The sequence below is a fragment of the Oncorhynchus clarkii genome, chromosome 5 (assembly GCF_045791955.1).
Source record: "Oncorhynchus clarkii lewisi isolate Uvic-CL-2024 chromosome 5, UVic_Ocla_1.0, whole genome shotgun sequence".
Taxonomy (NCBI): Eukaryota; Metazoa; Chordata; class Actinopteri; order Salmoniformes; family Salmonidae; genus Oncorhynchus; species Oncorhynchus clarkii.
The window spans coordinates 24,079,311-24,094,967 of NC_092151.1; the positions used below are offsets into that span (position 1 = coordinate 24,079,311).

The 15,657-nt window shown below is 41.0% G+C and overlaps 1 protein-coding gene across 1 annotated transcript in view; it reads right to left on the reverse strand.

Moving 5' to 3' along the window:
* Nucleotides 1–15,180, reverse strand: part of LOC139408560 (tumor necrosis factor receptor superfamily, member a) — a 36,918-nt gene extending 21,738 nt beyond the window's left edge. The window contains exon 1 of the mRNA XM_071152609.1: nucleotides 14,954–15,180. Within this exon, the coding sequence (XP_071008710.1) occupies nucleotides 14,954–14,989 (36 nt within the window). The 5' untranslated portion in view covers nucleotides 14,990–15,180. The remainder of the gene's footprint in view (nucleotides 1–14,953) is intronic.
* Between the last annotated feature and the right edge of the window lie 477 nt (nucleotides 15,181–15,657).

Genomic DNA, 15,657 nt, shown 5'->3' on the forward strand with positions numbered 1-15,657 from the left:
GACACACCCTCCAAAGTGTAATTAATAACTTCACCATGCTCTGCTTTATTATTTATTTTTACCCATCTACCAATAAGTGCCCTTCTTTGCGAGATATTGGAAAATCTCCCTGGTCTTTGTGGTTGAATCTGTGTCTGACATTCACTGCTCGACTGAGGACCTTACAGATAATTGTATGTGTGAGGTAGTCATTCAAAAACCATGTTAAACACTATTATTGCACACAGAGTGAGTCCATTCAACTTATTATGTTACTTATTAAGCAAATCTTTACTCCTGAACTTACACATGTAAAGTGTTAGTCCCATGTTTCATGAGCTGAAATAAAATATCCCAGAAATTGTCCATATGCACCAAAAGCTTATTTCTCTCAAATGTTGTGAACAAATTTGTTTACATCCCTGTTAGTGAGCATTTATACTTTCCCAAGATAATCCATCCACCTGACAGGTGTGGCATATCAAGAAGCTGATTGAACAACATGATCATTACACAAGTGCACCTTGTGCTGGGGGCAATAAAAAGGACACTATAAAATGTGTAGTTTTGTCACACAACACAATGCCACAGATGTCTCAAGTTGAGGGAGCGTGCAATTGGCATGCCGACTGCATGAATGTCCACCAGAGCGGTTACCAGAGAATTTTATGTTAATTTCTCTCAACGTCGTTTTAGAGAATTTGGCAGTATGTCCAATCGGCCTTACAACTGTAGACCATGTGTAACCATGCCAGCACAGGAACACAATATTTTGCTACACCAGAAACAACATCTGCTAAATATGTGTATGCGACCAATAGAATTAGATTTGATTAGAACATTCTGGGAGGTGAAAATGTCCCAGTTCTTCAAATGGCCTGCATACTCACCAGACATGTCACCCATTGAGCATGTTTGGGATGCTCTGGATCAACGTGTTCCAGTTCCCGCCACTATCCAGCAACTTCACACAGCCATTGAAGAGGAATGGGACATTACAAAGGCCACAATCAATAGCCTGATCAACTCTATGTAAAGGAGTTGCGCTGCATGAGACAAATGGTGGTCACACCAGATACTGATTGGTTTTCTGATCCACGCCCCTACTTCTTTTTTTATGTATCTGTGACCAACAGATTCATATCTTTATTCCCAGTCAGGTGAAATCCACAGATTAGGGCTTAATTTATTTAAATTGACTGACTCAGTCAAATCTTTAAAATTGTTGCATGTTGCGTTTATATTTGTGACAGGGCGACAGGGTAGCCTAGTGGTTAGAGCGTTGGACTAGTAACCAGAAGGTTGCAAGGTCAAACCCCCGAGCTGACAAGGTACAAATCTGTCATTCTGCCCCTGAACAGGCAGTTAACCCACTGTTCCTAGGCCGTCATTGAAAATAAGGATTTGTTCTTAACTGACTTGCCTAGTTAAATAAAAAACATTTTTGTTCAGGGTATTTACGCTCGCCATAACAAAGGGGTTGAATAATTATTGACTCGAGACATATCACCTTTTCATTTTTAATTAATTTGTACACATTAAAAAAAAACATAATTCCACTTTGACATAACGGGGTATTGCTGTGTGTAGATCATTGACACAAAATCTCAATTTAATCAATTTTAAATTCAGGTTGTAACACAACAAAATGCAGATTAAGTCACGGGATGTGAATACATTCTGAAGGCACTGTATATTACAGGTCGAGGTCTTCACTCGAGGAGACATTCACGTATTACTCATCTCACTCACCCCTAAGAGATTCCAAAGTACCTGACTCAGAACAAGACACATTGTGGTTTGCATCTTGATTTACTGAAAGCCCAAAACTGAAAGGCAACAACAAAAAACAAGGTACTTGTGTTCAGTTTGACTGTTATTCGAGATACAAACCACAACTTATCTAGTTCTTAGTATGTTCAGACTCCTGCACTCTTTTCTTTCCTACCGGTATAACCATGTAAATAATAGGTAACCTTCAATAGCATTAGTAAAAACACTGCCCTGTAGCCAAATGTACAATACTGTATATCATTACATGTCTAACTGATAGTGTGCACCCATATACTAGCAACATTCCTCATGGTAGTGTATCATTTTGAAATGCATCCTTTGATGTTTTGATGACACACCACTCTTTTAGTTTACTTTCTCTCCCTCTTTACATCTGAAAATTCTTAAATGAAAGTGTGTTAAATTGACTCACATTACTCTTGAGTAAGCCCAAGTTAGATACTTGACCATTCAAACCCACATAGATAACCCTGAACAAGATGCTGAAAGTAAACTCTTCTTCTACTTGAGAGATAAATCCAGCTTATCTTTTGAAGCTGGGAGGAGAAGACATGCTCTAGTTATATGTCTTTCAGTAATAAACCAGAGTGACATACTGTATACAGTATGCGTACCTCTTCTGTGGTAGGGGTCTGGTACATCACAGCTTGTACCATTAACAACAAGTCACTCACCACCACAACTGCATTCTTTATCAGACACTAACACATAACATTAAGATATATGTTGGGAGTGAGTGTGTGGCTTTATGTTATATACTGCACAAACAAATACAGTGTAGTACATAAAGCCCCTCAAAAACACCAATAACCACAAAACACATAAGCATGCACAGTCGCACAAACACACACATTATGTAAACACATACACGACACGATGACACCAAAATTCAATGCCACACATACAGTATCCACCATCAGACGCGCATACAGACACACGGACACAGCGTATCAGTAGGGAGCATGTGAAACGGTGCGTCCCCCTCCTCCCAGGGTGTACAGGAAGGCCCAGACAATGCCGAGGCTTCATGCCGGGTTCAGCTCAACACTGCACTCTCTCTCTCTCTCTCTCTCTCTCAATGGCTAGTCCTAGTCCTCCTAGTCCAAGCCTGGCCCGGGCCAAGAGCGTATCCGCTCTGGCAGTTATTTTTAACTCAAGGAAGCCACAGCTCCAAGACACACACACTCGGTTTCCTCATCGGAGTAGGGTTCACTGATTACTGAGCCATTGCACAGCGTGTGTACTGTACGTGTGTGTGTGACACTGGGTTACAGTGTGTGACAGGTTAGGTTAGTTGACTTTTACCTTCGTACAAGAGGTAGACAACAACCTTTGTGAATTTTCTGCTCAAAGTCAAACAGTTGTGGTTGCTAACACAACTGACAATGAGGCCCTGAGTGACCACAATACATCTGACTTAGTGCCTTGATGAAGTGTGAGAAATAAGTGGGCTGAAATATCTAAGAGCTGTGGTAGAGTCAAACAAGTGTGCTTTAGTTAACTACTCTTTATGTTTGAACACATCCAGTGTGCGTACCAGTATGTGCATGCATGTGTGTGGTGGGAGTTGGGGGCAAGGGGGAATTCTGTGAGGTTTATTGTTGCGTAGCTTTACACAAAAACATTGACATGAAAAGGTCCTTTCAAAATCACCCTTTTGTTGAGTAGGAGTTTGACCTAGGGCTGGGTGATATGTTGAATGTATTTGCACGATTTTCCAAATGCCTGTATCGTAAGAATCTAGGTTTTGTAATTTGTCGTTTTTATGAGCGTTTATGTCTGTTTGTTCTCATATTGTATTTTTGGTCTAGTCTCCTTCGATCCTCTGTGCTGTGTGCACCTCCACATTCACACCAGAAATCTGTATACAGTTGAAATCCGAAGTTTACATACACTGAGGTTGGAATCATTAAAACTCGTTTTTAACCACTCCACAAATGTCTTGTTAACAAACTACAGATTTGGCAAGTCAGTAAGGACATCTACTTTGTGCATGACACAAGTCATTTTTCCAACAACTGTTTACAGACAGATTATTTCACTTATAATTCACTGTATCACAATTCCAGTGGGTCAGAAATTTACATACACTAAGTTGACTGTGCCTTTAAACAGCTTGGAAAATTCCAGAAAATGATGTCATGGCTTTAGAAGCTTCTGATAGGCTAATTGACATAATTTGAGTCGATTGGAGGTATACCTGTGGATGTATTTCAAGGCCTACCTTCAAACTCAGTGCCTCTTTGCTTGACATCATGGGAAAATTGTGGAACTCCACAAGTCTGGTTCATCCTTGGGAGCAATTTCCAAACACCTGAAGGTACCATGTTCATCTGTACAAACAATAATACGCAAGTATAAACACCATGGGACCACGCAGCCGTCATACCGCTCAGGAAGGAGACGCGGTCTGTCTCCTAGGGATGAACGTACTTTGGTGCGAAAAGTGCAAATCAAACCCAGTACAACAGCAAAGGACCTTGAGAAGACGCTGGAGGAAACAGGTACAAAAGTATCTATAGCCACAGTAAAACGAGTCCTATATTGACATAATCTGAAAGGCCGCTCAGCAAGGAAGAAGCCACTACTCCAAAACCGCCATAAAAAAGCCAGACTACTGTTTGCAACTGCACATGGGGACAAAGATCGTACTTTTTGGAGAAATGTCCTCTGGTCTGATGAAACAAAAATAGAACTGTTTGGCCATAATGACCATCAGTACGTTTGGAGGAAAAAGGGGGAGGCTTGCAAGCCGAAGAACACCATCCCACCCATGAAGCACGGGGGTGGCAGCATCATGTTGTGGGGATGCTTTGCTGCAGGAGGGACTGGTGCACTTCACAAAATAGATGCCATCATGAGGTAGGAAAATGATGTGGATATATTGAAGTAACATCTCAAGACATCAGTCAGGAAGTTAAAGCTTGGTCGCAAATGGGTCTTCCAAATGGACAATGATCCCAAGCACACTTCCAAAGTTGTGGCAAAATGGCTTAAGGACAACAAAGTCAAGGTATTGGAGTGGCCATCACAAAGCCCTGACCTCAATCCCATAGAAAATTAGTGGGCAGAACTGAAAAAGCGTGCGAGCAAGGAGGCCTACAAACCTGACCCAGTTACACCAGCTCTGTCAGGAGGAATGGGCCAAAATTCACCCAACTTATTGTGGGAAGCTTGTGGAAGGCTACCCGAAACGTTTGACCCAAGTTAAACAAGGGAATGCTACCAACTACTAATTGAGTGTATGTAAATTTCTGACCCACTGGGAATGCAATGAAAGAAATAAAAACTGAAATAAATCAAACTCTACTATTATTCTGACATTTCACATTCTTAAAATAAAGTGGTGATCCTAACTGACCTAACGACAGGGACCTTTTACTAGGATTAAATGTCAGGAATGGTGAAAAACTTAGTTTAAATATACTTGGCTAAGATGTATGTAAACTTCCGACTTCAACTGTATAATGACAAGATGCCCATCTCTGGCCTAACAATGGGAGTCGTTGGACCAAAGGCGGGAAAAAATAAGCCCATAGGTCCTAAATAAACCCATAGAAACGCAATGGAATTATTTTGGACAGATTTTAGCGAGAGTGAAACCTCTTCCTTCGCCTCTTCCTCTATGGTTTACACACGCACACCAAGCCCGCCCCCTGCCTCTTATGCCAACAAAGTTGAAATATCACATCTTTCTCTCTGACAAGCGGTTTCAACTCGCTATTTGCATTTGAGGTTTGGTCCAACAGAAATCGGTCCTATGGACACCGAAACACATTGAGAAATTATTTTACTGTAAGAGGAGGTTAACTTTTCTAACGAGGCCCTTTTACGTCTCAACTACTCAAATTTAGTGCAGAGCAGACACTACTAAAATGAGAGTATCAATGAACATTGATTCTGGAAAATGAATGCTCAGTTTGCACGGCATTGGGGTATCATGTACCACTAGTAGCATTTTAGCCAAATAGTGTTATACTTGCTGTCTAGTCTGTGTTTTATAAATGTGCAATAAGCATAAAACACAATTATAAAAAGGAATTGGCAACTCCTTCTCATTCTGAGAAATAAGGTAGGCCACTTGATTTCAACATCAAGGCAAGGTTGGCTACTTTGAAGAATCTAAAATACAAAATATAGTTAGATTTTTTTAAACACTTGTTTGGTTACTACATGATTCCATGTGTGTTATTTAATAGTTGATGTCTTCACAATTATTCTCCAATGTAGAAAATAGTACAAAATTAGAAAAACCCTTGAATGAGTAGGTGTGTCCAAACTTTTGACTGGTACTGTATATATTGTGAACAAAAAAATAGAGATATCATTTTTAGGCCGTATCGCCCAGCCCTAGTTTTACCTTCTGTGAAACTAACTTCACGGTAACACTGTAGATAGCCAACTTAATGCCACCTATTAGCTTGAGTGTAACATTTAGTATTTTTAGAGCAGAGTTAAGTTCATTTCAACCCATGTGTTGAATTTGACCAAGTTAGAAAGGAATGACACAGCTATTGGTAGGCTGTTGGAGTGTGGAGCGAGATAGAGAGAAGGGAAGAAGGAGAGAAAGAGAAGAGTGACTCACTCACAAATCTCTAAAGAGAGTCCATTACCTTGTTCCAAAGACAATCACATTAGTGCCATAACAGGGTGTCTCCAAATAAAAAGCTCTTTGAAGCCACTGGATAGTTTATAGTCTTATCCATAAAAATTCAGACTGTGTGTCTGGCCCAATAGGTCTACAGGGCCTAAGTGACCATCTCAACGTGTGATTTATGTCTTTGTAAACACTATCCCACCCTATGGACAAAGGTTGGGGCGCGTTTAACATCCTCAGAACATTTTTGCGTTATTTGTTATAAGATCTGAGAGGTAAAAAATAGATAGAGGACTTGGCAGGGTTGTGAGACACCTTTGAGGCAGTTCGAACTCAAATTTCAAACAGAAGTGTGGCAACTGTCAATGATAGGACATGTCATCCTAGGTAGTGTTCCAGATGTCTGTGTTCAGACTGGTGATAATTTCATGAATGCACTTTAGTTGAACTAGTAGTCAATTAAATGCATTTTTTTCACAGTAAATCACTGAGCTATAGGAGGTTAATGAATCTCAAAAAAACAACTATGTAGTTAATGTTATTATTATCTAGTTACCATTTCAGTAAGTAATTTCTTAGTAAATAACCAGTAACTCATGTACCATGAAATAAAGTACAAGGTTCACTATCTGTGTTCCATGAGTAACAGGTAATCCTGACAGAATTGCTGGATAACAACTGCATCAAACAGATAGGTCTAGGTCTCGGATAAAGTCAATTGATTTATCCAAACAATCATAATGAACACCAATGTGCTACACATCAATCTAACATCAATAACAGTTAATAATAGTGAAGGCACCAATTTGAGAATGTTAGAGCAACTTCAACTATATCAAACATGTCTTGGCATGTTCCTCAGGTTAAGTGGGTGTCATAAATGCCAGCTATGCCAGGTGACACTCTTGCACTCTGTCTGTCTCTCTGTCTGTCTGTCTACAGTGGCTACAGTAAACAGAAAACTGAGTTATACATAAGGTGTTGAACAGGTGTATTTCCAGATTAACTTGGTCAACACATGACGTCCTATTACATTTTAAACAGGTAAACAAGTTTTGGTCATACGCTGTAAGTGGTTCAGATATTTGACTACATGTCTGGAATGAATGTGTAGTTACTAGAGGAACACGTCACCTTCACTAGTCCTTATCAACCCTTTTCACTGAGGAGATTACAGTAACAGGTGTGATTCAAAGATGTACATTGAACGTCTTATTCAATGACATACATATTAAAAACCGCCACTCTGTTTGTTCTGGTCCTTGGTGATAAAAATGATAGAGTGAAAAATGTTAACACGATCACAGCTTCCCACCACATCCTTCCTTTTACGTTCTGAGGTTTGATATGAACTCTAAATGAGAACCGATCAGTCAGACCTGTGAGTGAGTCTAACCACCACACTGACAACCTGCCCTCTGATTAAAAGGCTTGCACTGGGGTTGCATCATACTGTAGGCTGTAGTCTGCATGTGACTTCTCTACTCTATCAACGCCAGTGCTTGCAATGGAATGTAAGAGGTGCCAGCCTGGTACTCTTTCCTTTCACTGTTCCATGGTTTGTATCTTTGAGACAGTATTATAAAAGACAGTATCATATAAGAGATATATTCTAAAGTTCTATAGTTTTAGACTAGGCCTATATGTTTGCTATGTGACTTTTAATTGTGAACCATACATAGCATGAAGTAGCTTTGGTGACCAATAGTGGATCCTATCCTTAGCCACACTGTTGAACTTGTACAGTGAGGGAAAAAAGTATTTGATCCCCTGCTGATTTTGTACGTTTGCCCACTGACAAAGAAATGATCAGTCTATAATTTTAATGGTAGGTTTATTTGAACAGTGAGAGACAGAATAACAACAAAAAATCCAGAAAAACGCATGTCAAAAATGTTATAAATTGATTTGCATTTTAATGAGGGAAATAGGCATTTGACCCCCTTTCTGGCTCCCAGGTGTCTTTTATACAGGTAACGAGCTGAGATTAGGAGCACACTCTTAAAGGGAGTGCTCCTAATCTCAGTTTGTCCACAGAAGCAATCAATCAATCAGATTCCAAACTCTCCACCATGGCCAAGACCAAAGAGCTCTCCAAGGATGTCAGGGACAAGATCGTTTATTCACAAATGAAAGAAACACAAAATAACTGTCAATCTCCCTCGGCCTGGGGCTCCATGCAAGATCTCACCTCGGAGAGTTGCAATGAATATGAGATCGGTGAGCAATCAGCAAAGAACTGCACGGGAGGATCTTGTCAATGATCTCAAGGCAGCTGGGACCATAGTCACCAAGAAAACAATTGGTAACACACTATGCCGTGAAGGACTGAAATCCTGCAGCGCCCGCAAGGTCCCACTGCTCAAGAAAGCACATATACATGCCCTTCTGAAGTTTGCCAATAAACATCTGAATGATTCAGAGGACAACTGGGTGAAAGTGTTGTGGTCAGATGAGACCAAAATGGAGCTCTTTTGCATCATCTCAACTCGCTGTGTTTGGAGGAGGAGGAATACTGCCTATGACCCCAAGCACACCATCCCCACCATCAAACATGGAGGTGTTTTTCTGCTAAGGGGACAGGACAACTTCACTGCATCAAAGGGACGATGGACGGGGCCATGCACCATCAAATCTTGGGTGAGAACCTCCTTCCCTCAGTCAGGGCATTGAAAATGGGTCGTGGATGGGTATTCCAGCATGACAATGACCTAAAACACACGGCCAAGGAAACAAAGGAGTGGCTCAAGAAGAAGCACATTAAGGTCCTGGAGTGGCCTAGCCAGTCTCCAGACCTTAATCCCATAGAACATCTGTGGAGGGAGCTGAAGATTCGAGTTGCCAAACGTCAGCCTCGAAACCTTAATGACTTGGAGAAGATCTGCAAAGAGGAGGGGGACAAAATCCCTCCTGAGATGTGTGCAAACCTGGTGGCCAACTACAAAAAATGTCTGACCTCTGTGATTGCCAACAAGGGTTTTGCCACAAAGTACTAAGTCATGTTTTGCAGAGGGGTCAAATACTTATTTCCCTCATTAAAATTAAAATCAATTTATAACATTTTTGACATGCGTTTTTCTGGATTTCTTTGTTGTTATTCTGTCTCTCACTGTTCAAATAAACCTACCATTAAAATTATAGACTGATCATTTCTTTGTCAATGGGAAAACGCACAAAATCAGCAGGGGATCAAATACTTTTTTCCCTCACTGTACTTCTACTAATATAGAAGCAGTAGGCCTCCCTGATGGTTGTCTTTTCCTTCGTTGCCCATAGAGATAGAGAGTGATTTCCTGTGTGAACCCACACCCAGTAGTAAAGTAAACCAAACCACAGATAACATTTAGTGTAAATGAGTGCGGGCTGGGCATGACTGGATTGATGCCCCTAATAATCTGTAAATCTGTGTATTTTCTACACAGGAAGTTTACTGAAGAGACAGGCAAGTACACTGCAGTCATTTGCAATGGAGTCGAGGGAGGACCATGGGGGGTTGAGTGTCCGCTCGATCAGGGGGGTTGAAAGTCTGCCCGCAGTCCCCTAGCAACAAGCATTGACTGGCGAGAAGACTTCAGAAGTTTCTGTTGTTTACAGAAGAGATAAACAATGACATCGCCACCCCAGAGAGAGAAGCAATTTGGTCTAAGTAGCGGAAAAATGCATGACTTCAAACTTGGATGTGATGATTAGGTTACTCTGTCCAAAACAACCTCTAGTGCTAGATTGTACACAGCGAATTGTCCAGTGTTACCTAGTTACCTAGTTTTCAGTGTAACATTTATTTCTTTTTATTTACTTTTTACTCCCTTTTTCTCCCCAATTTCGTGATATCCAATTGCAATCTTGTCTCATCGCTGCAACTCCCCAACGGGCTTGGGAGAGGTGAAGGTCGAGTCATGCGTCCTCCAAAACATGATCCGCCAAACCGCGTTTCTTAACACCTGCCCACTTAACAGGGAAGCCAGGTGCACCAATGTGTCAAAGAAAACACTGTTCAACTAACGATCGAAGTTAGTCTGCAAACGCCCAGCCCACCACAAGGAGTTGCTAGAGCACGATGAGCCAAGTAAGTTTATTCTATGTGTAACTCTGTGTTGTTGTTTGTGTCACACTGCTTTGCTTTATCTTGGCCAGGTCGCAGTTGTAAATGAAAACTTCTTCTCAACTGGCCTACCCGGTTAAATAAAAGTGAAATAAAAAATAAAATAAAAAATAAAATACGTGCAATTTATAGATTATAATGATTTAATACAACAAAATGTTGTTTAAATGCTGAGGGCTTTATGTCCCTACCAGCCTATTTGGTCGCACTCGCAAATGCTTCACAGTGTATTTCATTGTAGACTATATCCTTGAAATAATGGAGCCTAAATAATTCATTTTCATTCCTTCTTAGGCTCCATGTCTGGCTCCTGACCTATTTAGAGTGTTTATATGCTGTTTAATATGACATATAGCCTATTTGAAATTATGTCTGCTTCTTACATTTCAATGTTTATTCAAATACTTCTCATTCAAATCCATATTGTTTAGTTAATTGGTAGGTCCAGTTATTCATAAAAATAGATGGGTTTTGGTTAAATAGATTTTAATGACTGGAGCAAATTTGGAGTGGCAGATGTTAGACGCTTGTAAGTGTTAGCTAGCGTTAGCCACCTAGCTAGAATTCGTAACATGCTGTAACGTAGACGCAGGCAGTCAAGAAACAAGTGCTGTGTGAGTTTAATGATAACGAATATAGGATGAATGACAGAACAGAGTGTTAGATAAATGACAAGTAGTCAAGGTAGTAATGGTCCAGGTGTGACTGATGATGGGGTGCAGGTGTGCGTACTGATAGTTGGCAGGTGTACGTAATGATGGGTTGCCAGGACCGGTGGTTAGTAAACCGGTGATGTCGAACACCGGAGCAGGGGAGCGGGAGTAGACAATGCCGGCCAGGACGACGGCCCTGAGGGCGAGGAGCGGGCCGGTCAGTGAAGTGAAAATCTCAGATGATGTTGGGATCTAGAATGTTGTCCAACAGAACCCAACAACGCTCCTCTGGACCGTACCCAACAGGTACTGGAGCCAACACTCACGACGTCGGGAGTGGGGAGCTGTAATCTATACATCACCTCATTGACCCTCTGGAGGACCTTCAATTGCCCCACAAACCGGGGACTCAGCTTCTTACAGGGCAGGCGGAGTGGGAGGTTCCTGGTGGAGAGCCAGATGGGATAACTAGGATGGAACACAGGAGCCTCACTGCGGTGGTGTCTCACGTTGGCATCGTTCCAGATCTCTTCTGCGTGCCTGAACCACTCGTCCACCGGAGGAGCTTTGGTCTGGCTCGGGGTCCACGGAGCCAGGGCTGGCTGATAACCCATAACACACTAGAAGGGAGTCAGCCCGGTGGAGCAGTGACGTAAAGAATTCTGGGAGTTCTCTGCCCAGGGAAGGAATGGGGCCCACTCCTCCTGCCGGTCCTGGCAGTGACTCCTCAGGAACCTCCCAGCTCCTGGTTCATCCTCTCCACCTGCTCCTTAGACTGAGTCCGGTACCCGGCTAACTGGTTAACTGCCTTGTTCAGGGGCAGAACGACAGATTTTTACCTTGTCAGCTCACGGATTCAATCTTGCAACCTTACTAGTCTAGTCTACTAATAATTAGTCTAACGCTCTAACCACCTGCCTCACGAGGAGCCTGCCTGTTACGCGAATGCAGTAAGAGGCCAAGGTAAGTTTCTAGCTAGCATTAAACGTATCTTGTAAAAAAACTTGGATGGGGTATTTACAGATGGGCTATGTACAGGTGCAATCATCTGTAAGCTGCTCTGATAGCTGATGCTTAAAGTTAGAGAATGAGATATGAGTCTCCAGCTTCAATGATTTTTGCAATTCGTTCCAGTCATTGGCAGCAGAGAACTGGAAGGAAAGGCGGCCAAAAGAGGAATTGGCTTTAGGGGTGACCAGTGAAATATACCTGCTGGAGCGCGTTCTACGGGTGGGTGTGCTATGGTGACCAGTGAGCTGAGATAAGGCTGGGCTTTACCTAGCAAAGACTTATAGATGACCTGGAGCCAGTGGGTTTGGCAACAAATTTGAAGCGAGGGCTAGCCAACGAGAGCATACAGGTCGCAGTGGTGGGTTGTGGCTTAATTAGAATTAAATGAAAATTAACTTTTGTGCCTTTAAATTCATTCTTAAAATTAATGTTTAGAAACACAAGTTTGGCCAGTCTGTGGCTTCAGGTTCATGCGATGGTGCCTGGAGAGCCGGTCAGCAGTAGAGAATATCCTCTCCACACTTGCAGAGCCACTGGGGATGCTAAACACCATTTTGGCCACTCCGGGCAGAGATGCAAAGTTCTTCTTTTATTTTTCTATAGGTAGGCCTAATAACTCAATAAAAACGGAAAGCCCCTTGAATGTGAGAATATGCCAGGCCTATTGGGTCAAAATCATTTATGGCCTATTGTATAGATAATAGAACGAAAATGAACTAAATGTTTAAGAGATCTGATTTTTAGTCTATAAATATTTTGCTACAATGACACACTTAGTTATCTACCCACCTCATTCCTTTCTTTTAGCATGCGCATGTAGCATGCTTTTGGGATACGTGTCTTTTCAGATTACACAATGATTCTTTAGTTGTGGACACGACATCACCACACTTCCTCTCTTGCTCCTCATCTTTGTAAGTCACCTTGATTTAGCACCTGTGCGTTTTATCAGTTTCTTTATGAAAATATTTAGCTAAATCTGTGACAGTAGCTAAAACAAGGGGCTATAGCAGCACACAAGTAGACTGCAAATGCATGCTGGGGCGGGTATGGCGTGAGCTCATGAAGTGAGCGCTACTGGAGCGAAATTGGAGTGGCCGAGAACTCTGGTCACTAACCAATACAGTAAAGGTTGGTATTTCCAAAGGCATTCTTTGAAAATATGCAAATGTCATAATTTAACAATGAAAAGCGTGGACCCACATAGACACTGGACCAATGTTAAAATGTAACACTGTCAGTGTTGATTTAACACTGGAGTATTTGCTGTTTAGTGGTGGAAAAGCCTTTTATGTAGCCTAACCCTACCCAATCAATCAATTTAACCAATTGACAACAATAAATCAAATACCACCAATGTGGAAATAAATGTATCTGAATGAATGGTATTTCCATGAAAATTACTCACAAATTGGTTGTTATTTCAGTTTGTCACTCATTTAAAAACAATTCCAACATATTTATTTCTATGAATTTCTCCAACAGTATATTTCGTGGAAAACCCAAAGGGTCTTTTATCCGAGGTTAAGTGTTTCAGGTTTTACTGATGTTATTTCAGTTTGTCACTCATTTAAAAACAATTCCAACATATTTATTTCTATGAATTTCTCCAACAGTATATTTCGTGGAAAACCCAAAGGGTCTTTTATCCGAGGTTAAGTGTTTCAGGTTTTACTGATGCCGTATTTATAGTGTCAGGTTTTGGCACTGCACGGCTGGAAAATACAACAGCACAGCACTGAATGGCCCTTTCTGTGTGGAATAAACTTTACATTGGCAGGACTAGCTACGACTCTATTAAATATATAGGCATGTGTGTGTGTGTGTGTGTGTCTGTCTGTGACCTAGGGATCTAGGACAGTTGAAATTCCTTTTCAACAGTACTGTATTCAGTAATATTGAAGCTGGAATATTTTGCAGACCACATTTCTACATATTATGTTATTCAACTACAAGTAAAGAGGTGCTAAACCATGTATTGATCGACATGGTGGGACAAGTAGGCTAAACTGTAGTGAGGTGTTATTAAAATGTAGGTACAACCTAACAAGTATACGTACCCCCATTTACATCAAGGTAATAACTAGCCTATACATTCAATAGAAAAATGCCACACAATCATATCACGAAATCATGACAAGCATTTAGCCAGTGTTTCAAATGGTTTGAGTAGAGACCAACCAACGGTTTGATCCAATGTCCCAGACAGTCAGAGCTGATGCCTGGGGGCTGAATTAATAGGGTGGGATCATGTCCCGCACCAGATGGTGACTGTTGTCATGGGGGAAGGGGTCAAAATTATACAACACATGTACAGTTAACTAGCCTACAGTATAAACGTTCAATACTGTACATGAATAGTTACAATGTTTCCCAGTAAACAAACAAACACCACTGATAATACCCAGCATTAATCACGCAATGATGTTCAAGTGCAGTGGGCTACAACTTGAGAGACTACCGAAAGTTATAGTTGAATAAGGAGTAGAGAACGGACGGCTGAGATTGCTGTAGCCTAGCCTATTGTATCTCGGGTCTGCGGCGAGCGGCCGCTCGAGCGTGGCCCCTCACCCGAGAGCAAGTTGTAAACTTCAGGTAAACTTCTGTCTTCGTTTGTAAACGGTTACATAAAGTAGCTTAGGTACTCAATCTGCATAGCATTGGGCCATCAGTACTATTTCAGCCGGAGTAAAAGTTACTTTGTATCGTTCAAACTAGAAGGAATCCCATTAACAAAGTGGCCTTGATAGGACATAACGTTATAGGCTATGTTACAACAACATAGAACACTATTTAATACAATGTTTATTTTCTTACCGAACATTTCATGAACGTCAGATCGAAGATCATCATGGAATTCCAGCGACTATCATTCAATCTTCAACCTCGTGTAGAAATCTAAAACTTCCTTTCAAACACAACTATTTTTTTAAATAAAGCATTTTAAGTAAAACATCCAGTTGTTTCCATGTATATATAAAAGCGATACGTTCTGAAGACGCGTCCGTTTTACGCACTTACAGTTGAGAGACTGTCCCGCCGATGGCATAATTCTTTCGAAGAAAATCCTCCACACTCATTGACGTCATCCCTGCCCATAGACCAATCACATAACTTCATTTGGAGTGGAAAAAACAATGTCAAAAACAATGTCACTCCCAACATTTAGAAGTAGGCCGACGTAACTGTGAAAAATTAAACAATATTTGATACACGTTGGACGTTCTTTTTTCGTTCTATCCAACAAGTTTTGCTAAATATATTTTGGACTAGAATTTTAGGCTATAATTTTAAATATAATATCATATATCATGAATCTGTTATGATGAATGTAAATGAATTAATATACAATACGTTAATTATTAATAATTAATTATACAATAACCTCAATGCTGTAAATAGGCTGAAGAAGATTTCTTATTTATTTTAAGACAGACCAGCACACTCTGTATAAGTGGGGATGTTTAGGTGTTGTAATTGTCCAGAACATTTAGAAATGTGTAGGGTTGACATAATTGCCA